Source organism: Colias eurytheme, chromosome 7, assembly GCF_061535395.1.
Source record: "Colias eurytheme isolate Ceu_HAF_F1 chromosome 7, ilColEury1 Martin Lab GWU primary, whole genome shotgun sequence".
Lineage (NCBI taxonomy): Eukaryota > Metazoa > Arthropoda > Insecta > Lepidoptera > Pieridae > Colias > Colias eurytheme.
The window spans coordinates 10,895,737-10,911,044 of record NC_142986.1 but is presented as its reverse complement, the minus strand read 5'-3'; the positions used below and the strand labels follow the sequence as shown (position 1 = coordinate 10,911,044).

Genomic DNA, 15,308 nt, shown 5'->3' with positions numbered 1-15,308 from the left:
GATTTCTAATGCAGTTAGGTACCTCCTGGACAAGTTTTCTGTAGTCCGTACAATATTATATGGAGTACCTAAGCACGAAATCAAGTATTATGTTGGTTGAAACCTATACTCGGTGAGAATGCACGTGTGGCCCATATTCATGTCGTTGGCCAATTATTTGTGAATGTCACAAAATCAATGTAACTTACAAAGGCAATTTAGATTTTATATAGATTACATTACTTTGTTTTTATATTATTATAGTTTTTGTTCAATGACAAATACTTGAAAACGTTGAATTTGTTTGTATCTATTTATTTAATTACATGTGATTGAGGTTTTGTATACATATGTTTTTGCAAATATGTACAATGTACATTCAAACAATAATTGTTCAATCTATATCCTGCTTCTTCGCTTTTTACTACATTCTGTGGTAGGTAGGTAAAGGTAAAGGTACTAGATAGAAAAAAAAAAATTTACATTATTATTTAGTGATTTATTTCACAATAAATAAATATGCTTAGTGTAAAACAACATAAAAAATTATAAAAATAATAAAAAGGCAACAATTACATCTATCGTGAAGTGATGTAGAAAATATAAAAACTAACCTACTGTTATTTTTAAAGCTAATTATTATATTTACAAGTTAACACATTTCATAAAATATTTGTAAAAAATGTTATTCCCACCAAGCCTCAATTTTAAAATTTAAATTTCACTCTCCGAACCATTATTATCAAACTTGTATCACATGCTTTCGACGAGGTAGTAATAACATATTATAAATGCTACTAGAACTAAATGCGAAAACGCTAAGCTTCCGTCATGTGCCAACGGGCGGCCCCAGCGTCCATTTCATAAGTTATAATCTATGCAATTAGATGATAATTATTGGAAATGGTCTAGAGGCCTGTCGATAGGCGGCTGCAGAGCGAGGGGGATGTGGTTGTGAAACTGCGCGCCCTCGTCTTCCGCGTTGCGACCCTCCGCGCCTTGCTGCGGTACGCCATACTCCTGCCCGGGTTGGGCTACGTTAAAGTCGTTCTGTCCAAATTGCTGTTGAGGATACTGCTGACCATGTTGGGAAAAATCTTGACCGTTGTGGGAAAAGTCTTGTCCGTTTTGGGAAAAGTCATGGCCTTGAGAAAAGTCGTGCACATTATGGGCAAAATCCTGCGCTTGCTGTGCGAAGTCGTGCGCTTGTTGGGTAAAATCGTGGACTTGATACTGATTCGGCTGTCCGTATTCTTGTGCAGGCTGCGGCGTGCCGTACTCGTGGTTCAACTGGTGCTGGTTGTTCAGGCTCTGCTCGTATTGTGCCTGTTCTATTTGTTGCTGGATGTGCTGCTGTATTTGGTGCTGGTAGTCGTGATACTGGTCGTCGTGGTGCTCGTATACTTGTGGTGCTTGTTCTTGAACGAAATGATGTTGTTGCGGGTAGTGAACGTCATGGTGCGCGGTGTCTTGCGGTTGCGCAGGAACAGGAGACCATCCGTCGTGCTCTACAGGTATCGAAGGTTGTGTAGGCTGTAAGTGAACCGATGGCTGAGGAATAAGTTGTGTTGGTTGTACGGGTTGTACATTAAAAGTGGGGTGTGCAAAAGTCTCTTGCGTCGGATGTAAATGAACTGCTGGCTGTGGTTCATTCGTTGGCTGAATTAATGTCGGCGTCTGTTCGAGTAAAACGTTATGATGATGCTCCACCGATCCTTCATGTGGAGCCGCCTGGGGCAGAACATGGAAGTGCGGGTTGTGAGGTTGAATCAATTGGTGAATTGATTGTACACCATTAAATGCGTTAGGAACAGGATAGAGTGGAGCTTGGTAGCTGTTTATAAACGGATATCTTGGGTACGTCGCGAAATATGATGTTTGCACTGCGCCGCCCGGACGTATAACATACTGCTGAGGTGCTCGGAATAATGGAGGGGGCAACACGGCAGCGGGAGCTAATGGTACAGTTGCAGCAGGCAGAAGAGGTTTTAGAAAATTACTGTGTGGAAAGACATGTACTGGCGGTGGAGGAATTGGGGCAGCTTGTGCTGGGAGAATGGGGGATGGAAATATTACTGGTGGTGGCGCTGGAATATGTTGCGCTAACGTCGCTGTCGGTTGAGGCACAGGGACAGCAGGTGCGATTGGGGCGGCATGAACGACGGGAGGAGGAGGCGCAGCCGGAGCTATAGCGTGCACTACTGGCAGTATTGGTTTCGGTTGCACATGGTGATGATGATGATGGAAATGATGATCAGGCTTTAAGTAATACTTTGTATGAGGGAACCTCAATGCGTAATGCGGATGAGGTAGACCGGGCACCTTATGGCCGACTGGCACTGGGTATCTAGGTACTAAAGGATTTGTTAGCGGCACTTTAACCGTCGCCACTGCTGCTGTTGGCGGGTAGTTGACGACGACAGGCTTGACTACCGAGTGTGTGACCAGAGGAATGTCATGGCCCAGTTTGTATGGCGGCACATGAGATAGAATACCCCTCTTGTGGTGTTTGCCGGCAATGTGGCTAAGCAGCTTAGCTTTAGTGGCTTTGAAGTGTGCAACATCTGCTGTTACACACGCGATAACATACAAGATCAGCGCAATCTGTAAAGAAAGACAATGTTCAGAATCTTTTTGTCATTGATTACAATTTAACATTATTGCCAAATACTCATGAATTGATATATTTTGATGATTCACCGTTCTAAACCGAATGACTATTGTTTATGAATCAAAACTAAGTTTATAATTATTACTAGCAATAATGTCAATTGCTAACATCCATTTATAATACAACTTATAGAAATCTACACATTGCTTCACATTAATGGATTTCACAATTATAAAGCTTTATAACACTAAAACTTCGAGGCACTTAACACTTCACACGTGACTAACTTGTATACAATTTCAGTTATTTTCACAAAAAATCACAACACTGCCACTGCATCTCCTACTTACAGTAAAAATTCTCATGGTGGACGGTCGCCCGGTCGGCGTGGCTTTGTTTTAGCAACGGACCACATGTGAGCCAACCACCTATACTTATAACTTAAAATAAAAACAATTAGTATGTAACCGACGTCCTATTTTCACTGGACAAGTCAGTATCGCGGCTTTCCCTTCCTAAATTCAACATCCGAACATGATATAACGTGAATTAAACCTTATTAGATCGGGTGAGAGTTCCTTATTGTTCGGTGAAAAATTAGGGAATCAAGTCGCGTACTAGTTGCCGTCATACGTGTAACATGGGTGTGTAGACGCATACAAATCGATCAACATACGTAATATAGAGAAAATTGGTCCAATCGAATCAGAGTCGGATTTTGCTATTGTGTTCATTCACTTGTTTAATTTTATTTTACTTTTCCCTGAAAGAATAAGATTCTTGCACACTGTCAATATGGAATGTTCTTCAATATAAACTAGCTGCTCCCTCCAGGTCCGCCCAGGTAAAACATAAATTACACGTTTATATTTAAAGTGAAACTTTTATTACATCGTCTCAAACTTTTTGGTCTGTGTAGCGCATGTCGCGTGTATCGCTGTTGTAATAAAGCTGTTGCAATTAATGAGGACCGTCCAAAGCAGTGTTCGGAACCGTTCGAACAGTTTTACTTCTACCGTGGTTTCAATGTTGTGTGGTTTTACCACAAATTTTTTAAAAATGAAAAAAATTGAAAGTGAAATCAATCAATTTTTTTTATTTGTTTTATTTTTTTTTTGTAACTATTCAATACCTAAGTTATTCAAGCGGAGATAAATCCATTAAAACACAATCGTAAAAATCCATTCAGCTATTCTTAACTACGTCGTGAAAATATAACTTTTGGCATGTAATAATTTATTTTTTAAACAAGACAAGTTTGCTTAAAGCAAAATAAAGATTTATTCTCTAACTCCGGCCCTGTGGTCGCTAGGACATCACTTATGCACGGCGTCTCATATCTGTTACCAAATACCCGCACACTTTCCAACGCTCTCACTATCGTTGCTCCTTGCAGTCATTATCGTGAATCGGAAGTGTCGCAACCAGATCACTCGTCCTTGGGTGATGTAATCTTATTTAGCTCAATTGATTTTACGTGTTCCATGTACCTATTCAGAAGATGGTAAGATATTTTTATTAAGTTTTATATTTTCATTGTACATTGTTTTAATTATAACATTGTATTTAAGGAAAACTTACATAATAGTGAAATGAATTTACATATTTATTGTGATAATTAAAACCACGAAAAGCAAGAGAAGTAAACTTATAACTTATTGAAATTGCGTAAATTGAAAAAGTAAATTTAGATGACATTTGACAGCTTTGAAGTTTGAACTTTTATAAAATGTCAAAGTAAAATGTAAATAAACATGCACTCATTTTTTCGATATTATGATTTTAAATAGTAAATTTTCCTAATATTTAATGTATTTATTTTTATTAGTTTGAACTTTCATAAGCGTATTGGGATGGAAATCCTTGAAAACATTTGTCTTGTGTGTTTGCAAACAAAACACGAAATAATACCCTTCTTCAATAAGATTGCTGGAACATCTCCATATGAAAAGGTGGTGAAATATACAAGTTTCAGTATCAAACCTTATGATGGGCCGGCGTGGATTTGTAAAGATTGTGTTAATGAATTGGTTGTAGTAGAAAAGTTTGTTACCAAATGTGAACAATCCAATGAAGTATTGTGGGACTATTTTAGCCATGAAAATGGTAAGTTATGAGTAATTTCAAGTGTTTCTTTAATTTAAATTTGGAACACACACTGGCCATAAAGAGATATTCAATCAAATTTTTTTGTTTCTTGAATTTTTTTTTTCTAAAATTCAAATTCATATTTCGAATATGTAGTTAGTTTATTTTTAATTAAATCCTATGTTGTAAAAAGTTTCAGATGCTGTGGACGTTGTTACAAATAAAGCTGCTGCAACTAATGAGGAACCAGAATGTGATGACACCTGTGTAAATATAAATGATAGCTCATTTGAAAGGAGAGATAAACCAAGGTACCATACTTATCTTATATTATCTATATTTTTTCTTGAAAGAGTTCTCCTCAGTATCAAAGATTTCTCCCATATAAGTAAATGTATATATTTTCCTGTGTATTTCTGAATATCTTGTACATATATAGCCACTCTAGTTTCTTTTCCTTTGGTTGAATGAAAAAATTTGCTAATTTCACTCCTACAGGTTAAAGGTTATTAGGTACCTAAAGGTCCTGAATGTTTTTAAAAAATGTTGAACATTAAGTGCTGTTTTACTTTATTGGTTATCAATTACAAACAAAATTTATAAGTGTTAGAACTACATGCACAATGAAAACAATGTGATACCTTCAACAATTCTTAAGTCGGTCAATATCTAAAGCAATTACCACATAGTCACTAGGTATCTTATAATTTCACAAAAATATAAAACATTTGGTTAATTGTTTTGAATAAAATTCTGAATAAAAATCATATCAACAGTAAATAGACAATGTATTGTTACTCATAAAATGCCTTACAGGTGACAGCAAAAAAGTTTTCTCAATGTGATAGGTAATGATAATGTTTACAATTTGGCCTGTATAATAATGTTAAGTTGGTCCTTAAATAAAATAAAATTAAGAACTTAGTGATTTTTTCAATACTTATGCGTCTTTTTGTTATAGATTTGTAAAAGTGTGCAAGTTTATAAATGAAATCTCCAAAAAAATGAGTTATTTGTTATTGCCAATTCACTGCCAATATAAGAATTGTAGTATTAATTAGTGACTTAAATTGGGTTAAAATGTTGTAGAAACTGACCCCATAGTTGACCAAGTAAATAGCTACTGTTTAAAAAAACTGAAACAAAAAATATAACATGTTGACTGTTGAAGGTTGCAAGCTTTCTGTAATCATTCTATGTTATAGATATTTGCACACTTAAAATAAGGTCAATGATTTTTTAAGTTTTGTTACACTAACTTATAGTAGCTATATACATATTTACAAACTATAATATTCTTTCATTAATGATTGTAGCAAGAAGAAGACACTTCATTATAATTAACCCTGCCTTCCAAGCCAGAGGTTGTGGGTTTGATTCCCATCCAGCCCCCCTAGTCAAGTGGCTTTCTGTTAGCGTAGCGTTCAATAGAATTGACGTAACCTGTAGATACGTTTATCTACAGCCTACGTCAATCGCATACATTTGTAGTCTATTCTATTGAACGCTACGCTAACAGAAAGCCACTTGACTAGGGGGGCAGGGCAAAATATTTGTGTGATGAACATAGATGTTTGCTCTGTGTCTGTGTGTTAATTATCTATATAAGTATTTATTTAAAATAATATATGTATGTTTATCAGCCATCTGGTTTCCATAACACAAGCGAAAGCTTAGCATGGGATCAGATTGTGCCATGTGTGAAAATTGTCCTAAATCTTTATTATTTATAATAAGCAATTATTATTATTTATAATATATAATTCCTTTTACATGTATAAATTTATACTATAGCTTTGCAGTTTTCCAATTATAAATTATTATTTTTTTTTAATTTTAGTGTTGACCATAGCCCTAACAAGAAAAGTGAGCGCGTCAGAAGAGTATGCCCTGTGTCTGGATGTCACAAGTCATTCACAACTAAGACCAACCTTTCAACACATTTGAGAAGACATAATGGTGTGTATTTGTAGAAATTATGCACTGAATTAGTATGAATTTCATAGTTATGTTCATAGTGTGGTTTTTGCCTGTTTTACCCCGAGTCTTGTCTACTTGATAATAAAGATAATGAAACAAATGTGATAAACATCTGCCGGTAAGATATTACATACTAGTGGTTGGGCCTGGCTTCACCTATAGTTCACAATATGCATATAGCCTTAGGTAGCATTCACATAAGTTAAATAATTATTGAAATTAATAATGATAGATCTGAAGCGATCCATTTGTAGATTTCAGAGGACAAAATAAATAAAACAACAATATACTTTACAACATATTTAATACTTAAGGAAAATGAAACAGATCATACAAAAATATAATAAATGTGTGAAAACAGTGCTAATGAGCACTTATTTTAATACTAGCTGTGTCACGCGGTTTCACCCGCATTACTCCGCTCCTGTTGGTCTTAGCCTATAACATTCCTCGATAAATGGGCTATCTAACACCGAAAGAATTTTTGAAATCGGACCAGAAGTTGCTGAGATTAGCGTGTTCAAACAAACAAACTCTTCCGTTTATTAGTATAGATATATTTCCATTTATATCTATTATCAGTATTAATAAATTAATATAACATTACAGGCGAGCGGCCGTTCCCGTGTCACGAGTGCGGGAAGGCGTTTAGAAGTAAGAACACTCTTAACAACCACATGAGAATACACACTGGTATGAAAACTAATTTAGATTTAATTGTGAAGTATACGATTAGAATAAGTAATGTTTTTTCTGTCTGTTAAGTGCAATCTCTGAAATAACTGGACCAATTTTTACAATACTTTCTACTAGTTGATGATATAGAAAATCAAACGGAAGCAAAAAAAATCAATGTAAGTAAGTATATCTGTTATTTATATTTATTTCAAAATCGATTTGTTTTCTTTTAAGTGCAACTTTTATTACATCGTCTCAAACTTTTTGGTCTGTGTAGCGCATGTCGCGTGACGGTCGGCTGCCGAGTAGGTATAAAGCAGTGTTTGGAACCGTACGATAAGTTTCACTTTTACCGTGGTTTCATAAAACCACAAAACATTTTTTGTTTCATAAAATATAGTTCGAAAACAACAACCAATAGAACAGATTTTAAACGTAAATTATTCTTTTGAAGATAAAATGTAGGTAGAGAAAAAAATTACTTACACAATCGGTTTTAATATATTGTATGTTTAATTCAAATAATGTTACTTCAGTTTAACATAAACATATGTGTAAGTATAAGAGGAAGTCTAGAAGTGGTAGTAATGACAAAAATGTTAAAAACTTGTAGGCTATCCTAGTAGGGCTTATAAAGTTAGGGATATGGCAATACCCAAAAGGGTATAACATTATAGTGTGTGCAATTTGAAATAATTTGGAAAATCCAAAAGTGCACGCCTCATAATTTTTTTTATTAAATATTTATTAATTATTATTTTTGTTTATTTAATAACAATTAAACCACATCGAATCAGACCCTGAAAAATGAAAGGGTTCTATTCCTGAGCATACTCAAGCGTAAGAGAAAAAAAAGACTCGATTAGTAAAGTATTTCGGTCGCTATCGTGTTAACAAGAAAAAGGATCCGCACATACAGACACACGGACGTCCAAGACAGAACTTTTTTAAACTGTTTTTTAACTAGTTTAAATAACAAAAATGACATCAAAAATATCATGAACGTTAAAAATAGTGTTTTTTCTTAATATGTGTGTGTATGTATTATCTTACAAGTGCAATGTATGATACATAAAGACATTTTAAGTTTGAAAAATCAGATGTTTTGCGCGAAGTGACAGTAGTACCCACCTCAACGCTTCGCTTATGAGGCGTGCAATATTATGTAAATATTAAATACCTACGAGGCTACGTATATGATTCATAGATTACGTACCTATTATGGTTTAATGTTTTGTTTTATTGCATTCACATGTATTATAAATGAGAAATTTTTAAAGAATATAAAAAAATTAGATCGCGAGCAGAATTCGAGCTCGCGTCTTTTAGCCGTACCGTGGCAGTGCCTAGGTCTTTCGGCTATCCGTGAACCCCGGAAGTTTCTTATATTAGCGCCTTCAAACAAACAAAGTCTTCACCATTATATACGGAAGTATAAACAGTATAATATATTTACTAATCTATAGTATAGATAAGTATTAAGTATCTAAATAAAGCTGTAATTGTCAGGTATAAAGCCCTACATCTGCCCGACGTGCGGCAAACAGTTCAGCACGAACAAGCTGAGCGCACACATGCGCATGCACGCGGCGCGCACACACACGTGCACCGTGTGCACACGCGCGTTCTCGCACACACGCGCACTAGTGTTACACGCACGCACACACGCGCCGCCCATACGTAAGTATGTGTGCGTGGCGTGTGACGTCACGTACAATCATAAACAGTCGCTGAATAAGCATGTGCGGAAGAGACATGCGCAGGTGAGAATCTTTTTTTATTTTTTTTAAGTAGGTAGGTAGTTTTGCAAATCATATTTTTTTTTCAATTGAAATGTCAAGTGAGAGTAAATAGTGATACCGAAATCTATTTTTTTTGTTCAATTGTTAAATTGAAGTTTACGATCGTCTATACTTTTTTTTGACCGCCTCCTTGGTACAGTGGTTAACGCGTGAGCGTAAAACCGAGGGGTCCTAGGTTCGATACCCGGTGGAGACGAGGAAAAAAAAATTTCTCTGTCTGGCAGGACACAGAAGGCTGATCACCTACTTGTCTCTAAAGAAAATCTATCAGTGAAACAGATGTAACATTTTTTTTAACAAACTAGTCATTCGATTTTGATAGTAGGGATGTAGTCGAAATTGATCGAGATTTAGTTTCGAATCTGTATATTTTTTGGATATGTGGTGTTTTTACATTGATTGAAAATGAAGAATATGAAGTAGTGTTCTGCTAGGTTTATACTTTTTCGCATAATTGGAGATTTAAATTAAAATTGGAATGTAAGTTGTTTTAAGTTGCATATTTTCATACAAATTATTTCGGTTTTTTTTAAATAGCCAGTACCTTAAAAGTAAAAACTTTCACACATCTTATTAAAAATTGATTCTCTAACAATATGTGTTATAACTTATTTTTTGCATTTATTTGCAGGAGTCGATGGCATCCGGGTGATACAAACATAGATTAGTTAGTTATTATATTTATTAAGGTTGTGTTATCTAGTCATTTATTAAAATATTATTCTCAATTAACAATTTTTATTTGAAATTTGCGACAAGTAATATTATGACATATTTTTTTAAAACGCTGTAATTGGTGTGTGCTTGGAACGTTTTCATATTTTTAAAGTAATATTTACTTTCGCGAATGAGTAGAAAATAATAATAAAGCATTTTTCATATTATATTATATTCGTAGAGTCTGCTTAATCTATATCGAATAACATAAACTATAACGCAATTAATTGTACGAAAACGCGCTTTAGAAGAGATTCAGAAACTACTAGATGGTCTATTTGTAAGAGGGTTATTATTGTAGCAAACATGGCAATGATCCTATCGTTGAAATTGATATTTTGGTTTTATGGCATTCAAATGCTTTATAAATATAATCCTATCCTTTATAAATATGATCCTATCGTTGTTTGCTACTATAAGCGTCAAGCCGTACGCAGCGAGTATCAATAAAAATCTAGAAATATTATATATAAATAAACATTACCTTTGGTAGCAGACGAAGTTGCATGGATCAGCTAGTCTAATATTTGCAAGAAATAAGTATTTGATTATTTTTAAGAGAACTGACAAGTTCAATTGCTTGATCTGTTGTGATATTTCTTTGAAAAAGCAAATTGTAATCATTCTCGCTACAATATTAAATTAAAATAAGTACCTTAGTAAATAGCAATAAGACACTCTTAAAAGTTGGACGATTGATATATGAATGTTTTCTAATATGTACTAATTTTAGCCATTCATTTCCCATAGTACTTTTATGCATGCATTAACGTTACTCTTCTCTGTATATTAACTTGTATGTTGCACACTACAAAAGCTCTTTTAAAAGAATACGTTGAAAAATAATGTTAATCTATGAAAATATTTAATGTTTAACATCGTTATTAGGTATGATTCATAGATTATCAATATATTATTGAAACAAGCGACTTCTTATAAAATCGGCAAGGAGTGAAGCTAGGAATTAAAAAGCTTTTCATATAATTTCTTTTATTATTAAAAATATAAATAATTTACAAACTACGGTCATCTATCTACACATCGGGTTGTAAGATTGTAAATGAAAAGTTGATTACATGTCGAAGAAAGTAATGTAGCCATGGGTTCAATAGCAATTGGTTAGTAAGAGGAAATGTGCGGTGTTTTTGTCGCGGGAGGTATTGACCGCTGACCGCTAGTCTGATTTCTATTGCGTCTGCGGACCTTGACCCACTGCGAGACGTCGCCTTGTGCAAATCGCATTTCACGCCCCAGCGCCCCAATCGACGCCTCCGATGCAAATAATGAAATCGATTTGTCGAAATTTATTAAGAAACTTAAATACAATTTTCTTAACTAAATATAAAAATATAAGATTTTAACAATAACATTATGTACAGAACTAAATCACAGGTCGCCGTTTTCAGGGCTTTCGAAACGATCACAATCTATTTGTGGAAACAATAAATAATTACAATTATGGCGGGTGCCCGGTCGGGGCAAGGCGCGGTTTACGGCTTACTTTTAAGGGTTTTGTTTTTTCTCTTAACAACGGAAACTTTCGGCTGATCGTCTTCGACCTGGACGTTGGTGGCTCGTACATAGTTGCTCTTGTATCCCGTTTCGTGTACTCTGGCGTTGGGGCTCAGTTTGTCGGATCGTTCGCTGGAGTCTGACCGCTCCGCCTCGCTCGCTCGTTCCGTATCTTCGCTGGATCGCTCGCTCTCGTCTGATCTCTCCGATTCGTCAGCGCGTTCTCTGTCTTCCACGCGCCTGCTTTCTTCTGCGACTTCTTTTTTAGCTTTCTTTTTCTTTTCCTGTATCCGCTCGGGGTCCTCGCGAAGTCTCTCATGGTCATCGAGGAAATGACCCTGATCTTCGGCTGCCTCGAGTCTCGCTACATCTGCGTCTTTCGTGGGCGGTGGAATAGTTAATGATTTGTAATGTTCTTCCTCTTCCGATATCGGGAGCTTTTTTCCATAGTAGTCGTAATCACCGGCCGTATAAGCTTGACCGTAGGTGGATCGAACTCGCCTGCTCTTCTTACGACGGCGTCGACGCTTTGGAGCTTCCGTTCGCTCAACTTGTGCGCTCTGTTCACTATCGGCATCAGAGTCATGTTCTTGATATTCGTCTCTAGGAGTCTCCTCCGCGCTATCTTCATCGCGATCCGGAGCTTCCGGTCTTTCTCTGTGTAGTTTTTTAGGCCGTTTCTCTTTGTAGATAGGTGGCACTCGAACCGTGACCGTGTCAATTTGATTAGGGTTGTGTTCAGTGGGTGGAAGCACGCGTGGCTTTAGCTTACGACGTGGATCTTGTGTCGTAGTGGTCACCTCGCTTTCCTCCTCGCTCTCTGCGTCATCTGGTGCTGGTGAAGGAGCACGATTTGCTTTTGGTCGTTCTCGCTGGAAATTTTCTGAATCATCGTCATTCCTGCGGCGAAGTTGATTTCCTAAGTCTCGGTCGCCGAAATGAACTTTCCTGTAATCATTAAGTGGCAGTTTTTTCTTAGGTTTCTGTTTTTGAGCCCAAAACTGATCTACGGCGGTACCGAATTCGCGTACAGCTTTAGATCGATCGCGAAGTTCCTGCGCATCCCCGTAGTCATCATACAGTTGATCCTGTTGGCCCTCCTCATTTTGTGGTTCATCTTCGACGTCGAAGAGATAGTCGTTGTCGGCGACTTGTGCTCTATTTATATTTTTAGCGTCAATGGTGTGCACTCTTTGCGGAACTCCATCGCGAACGACAAACGCATCCACGTACACGCGTGGATTGCGCGGAGCCGGCGGGGGCAGTTTAGCCGCGCGAGGCTGGATCGCTATGGGTGCGACGGGGAGGACGGGTTGTTCTAGCGGCGCTTCCTCTTCTGCAATATCATCATTGGCCGCAGGAGCGGGAGTGGCTAAAGCGCGGTTGAAGTTAAAGTTGAAGCGCAAGTTGGAAGTGATCGTTTCAAGATTAGAATCTGCTTTGGGTTGAGCCGGGGCACCGCAAGGAGCAGCAGTGGTCGGGTTCGCGCGGGGGGACGCGCAGGGTGGGGGAGGAGGAGGCGGCGGCGGTTGCGTCGGTTTAGGCTTCGGGGCGGCTCTAGGTTTGGGACATGGGGGAGGGCGAGCTTTAGGTTGTGGCGGTGGCGGTGGGGGTGGTTGTCGCGCCCGGCACGGGGGCGGGGCTGCTGCTCGCGGAGCCGCGCACGGTGGGGCCGCGGGAGCAGCCGGGGCGGGGGCTGGAGCTGCACCCGCTGCCGCTTGTAGAGGCGTATCTATCCCTGGCACAGGAGCAACCGGCGGCGGGAAGGCAAAAGCTTGCGGTGGCTTCCTCGCCACATTGTACCCGAGTACATCAGCCAATCCTCTGAACACGATGTCGCCGAATGTCCGTTTCTTCCTCACGATAGGTTCGTGGTCTCCATCGGTGAGGGTGTCGTTGCCGTCGCCCAGGACGATGTCAGCGGCGTCGGCGATGGTCTCGTTGACGGCGTCGGCGATGGCGAGCGTCTGGTTGGCGGTGTCGGCGATGACGAAGACGTCGGCGGCGCGGGCGGCCGCCAGCAGCGTGAGCAGGAGCAGCGCGCGCGGCATCGCGGCATGCCAACTAGTGGCGCGCGGGACACAGTTCGAGCACTTTTGTGCGCACCGCAGTTGCTTAAGGCCCGTCACGGATGAATGCGTCCGCCCTGCCCTAACTATCACAACATTTCTCGCAGTCGTACATTTCTTTGTGTATTTGTAATGTTAATTACGTGGAGACGGAAATAAATAACCTGTTACTGCAAAGCAATAATGTCTATTATGTTTCATTTTTAACTAAAACCAGAGCATAGAATGTTTCGATTCAATAAAATATCTTGTACCGCATTGTCCGGTGTGTCATTGATCTTATATAAATGAATTTATCTTGCTCCACTGTAACTCCATACAGGCATACTAAGTTGTTTATTTCTTCTCAATACAATAAAACATTATATTATGCTTTAAAATAGCATACTTAAGGCACAAAAGCACTACATTTTTTCAGTTGACAATGGTTAATAGATCGAATTCTTACACACACACTCCCATATCGTCTTTATCAGACCAACATATTTTATATGTACCTAACCTGACCGTCAGGTCAACAAGTAGGCATGTGTTTAAATTATGTTTGTAGAATAAAAAGGATATGTCATGTTGTCAGGAGCAGAACATTATTTTTTCGCCTCCCATACAACTTATTTTTAACCGTGATTTCTGATACTTTTTCAACGCTCACGTACGTTGTTAGGTTTGAAAGTTTTTAGCACCATAATCGAGCAATATCAGAGGAAGTAGCTAAGTATGTTTGACATTAATATTTTTAGTTCAAGGTGCTGTATGAAACCACAACTAATTAGGGGCCCCGTTTCTAGAAAGATCTGAACTTGGCAATGATAGATTTGGGCTGACTATACACGAGCGGTCGTTGAAACGAAAAAGTGCAATTATACTCAGATAAAAAATATGGTGTGACTGTTAACTACTAATATTTCGTTATGACAAACCATGTTTGATTTATTATCCTCTGAGTCCCGACTGTGTTTTCATACTATTTCTAAACGAAGCAAAGTTAGTTCTATACTACATAGCTGATACGCCTTCGTACGTATTTTTAAGAAACCAATCAAAAATGCATATTTTACTTCTTCACATACCTACTCATAATCAACATTCTTACCTTCTAGATATGTTGCCATGACATGGGACTAAACTAAACCTACATCATGTTAAATAAATAAATAAATAAATAAATAAATAAATAAAATCTTTATTTGAATTCATACATAAGTTTGACATATTGGATTGGGGTTCAGGCCCATGTTGCACAATATATGATACCAATAATAGCCGCTGCACTGCAGCATTTAGTTGTGAAGTACCTACAGTTTCATCTTTGAAATTAACGTTATTGCTAATATCGAAGCGATGAGAACGCTCGTGACTAACTCGACTTATCGAATAGAAACCGAAAAATGTGATTAGTGGAAGCCGTAGTGTGTAATTGTATCTAATTTGCTTAATTTTGTACTTGTCACGTTGCAAAAATTTAGAACTAATAATACAAAGATTTTCATCACGTCATTCGAATCTACGTTATTATATTTTGTTCCTTGAAAATATGTTGGTAAATTATTTGATGCGAGAACGATGAATATGTTAGATACAAGATAACTGCATCCCTGCTCAGCCAGATGAATGAAAATATGTACCTACATTATTTTTATTTTAGATTAAATAATAATTAGTTAATACATGACAAAAAATACTTTGTAGGAAATAGGAATGTGCCCTGTACGCCCTGTATTTATCTCTCATGAACAAGCAACGGAGCAGAGATCCACTACAGTTAAGTATATTTTTTCATATTTTTAAGCGACACTATCCCGACACCGGAATTTACCTGTAATAATATCAAAGACATGTAAATACAGTGATATGCATCGCTATGTTTAGCGA

The 15,308-nt window shown here is 37.6% G+C and overlaps 3 protein-coding genes across 6 annotated transcripts; 1 reads left to right on the top strand and 2 right to left on the bottom strand.

The window, feature by feature from the left end:
* Positions 1-457: 457 nt before the first annotated feature.
* On the bottom strand, positions 458-3,470 carry LOC149907332 (uncharacterized). The gene is made up of 2 exons (XM_090103680.1): positions 2,941-3,470; positions 458-2,583 (listed from the first exon to the last, which is right to left on the bottom strand). Exons 1-2 carry the CDS (start codon positions 2,953-2,955, stop codon positions 874-876), a joined length of 1,725 nt encoding a protein of 574 aa, XP_089959806.1. The 5' UTR covers positions 2,956-3,470; the 3' UTR covers positions 458-873.
* A 409-nt stretch (positions 3,471-3,879) lies between these two features.
* On the top strand, positions 3,880-9,928 carry LOC149907331 (uncharacterized). 4 transcript variants are annotated; one of them, XM_090103682.1, is made up of 8 exons: positions 3,880-4,094; positions 4,162-4,232; positions 4,419-4,696; positions 4,872-4,989; positions 6,519-6,637; positions 7,268-7,351; positions 8,846-9,099; positions 9,770-9,928. In XM_090103682.1, the coding sequence occupies exons 3-8, from the start codon at positions 4,444-4,446 to the stop codon at positions 9,788-9,790; spliced, it is 849 nt and encodes a 282-aa protein (XP_089959808.1). In that variant the 5' UTR covers positions 3,880-4,094; positions 4,162-4,232; positions 4,419-4,443; the 3' UTR covers positions 9,791-9,928. The 4 variants fall into 4 exon arrangements, with proteins under 4 accessions (XP_089959808.1, XP_089959810.1, XP_089959809.1 ...); XM_090103684.1 differs by lacking the exon at positions 4,162-4,232 and having other exon boundaries at positions 3,888-4,094; positions 4,516-4,696; XM_090103683.1 differs by lacking the exons at positions 3,880-4,094; positions 4,162-4,232 and having other exon boundaries at positions 4,277-4,696; positions 4,878-4,989.
* A 952-nt stretch (positions 9,929-10,880) lies between these two features.
* On the bottom strand, positions 10,881-13,649 carry LOC149907330 (uncharacterized). Its single transcript, XM_090103679.1, has one exon. It carries the CDS (start codon positions 13,416-13,418, stop codon positions 11,346-11,348), a length of 2,073 nt encoding a protein of 690 aa, XP_089959805.1. The 5' UTR covers positions 13,419-13,649; the 3' UTR covers positions 10,881-11,345.
* Between the last annotated feature and the right edge of the window lie 1,659 nt (positions 13,650-15,308).

Coding starts and splice junctions, on each gene's coding strand:
- LOC149907331 (XM_090103682.1), top strand. CDS start 4,444: ATGGAAATCCTTGAAAACATTTGTCTTGTGTGTTTGCAAACAAAACAC. Junction 4,697..4,871: donor CTATTTTAGCCATGAAAATG/GTAAGTTATGAG, acceptor TGTTGTAAAAAG/TTTCAGATGCTGTGGACGTT. Junction 7,352..8,845: donor CCACATGAGAATACACACTG/GTATGAAAACTA, acceptor TGTAATTGTCAG/GTATAAAGCCCTACATCTGC.
- LOC149907330 (XM_090103679.1), bottom strand. CDS start 13,418: ATGCCGCGCGCGCTGCTCCTGCTCACGCTGCTGGCGGCCGCCCGCGCC.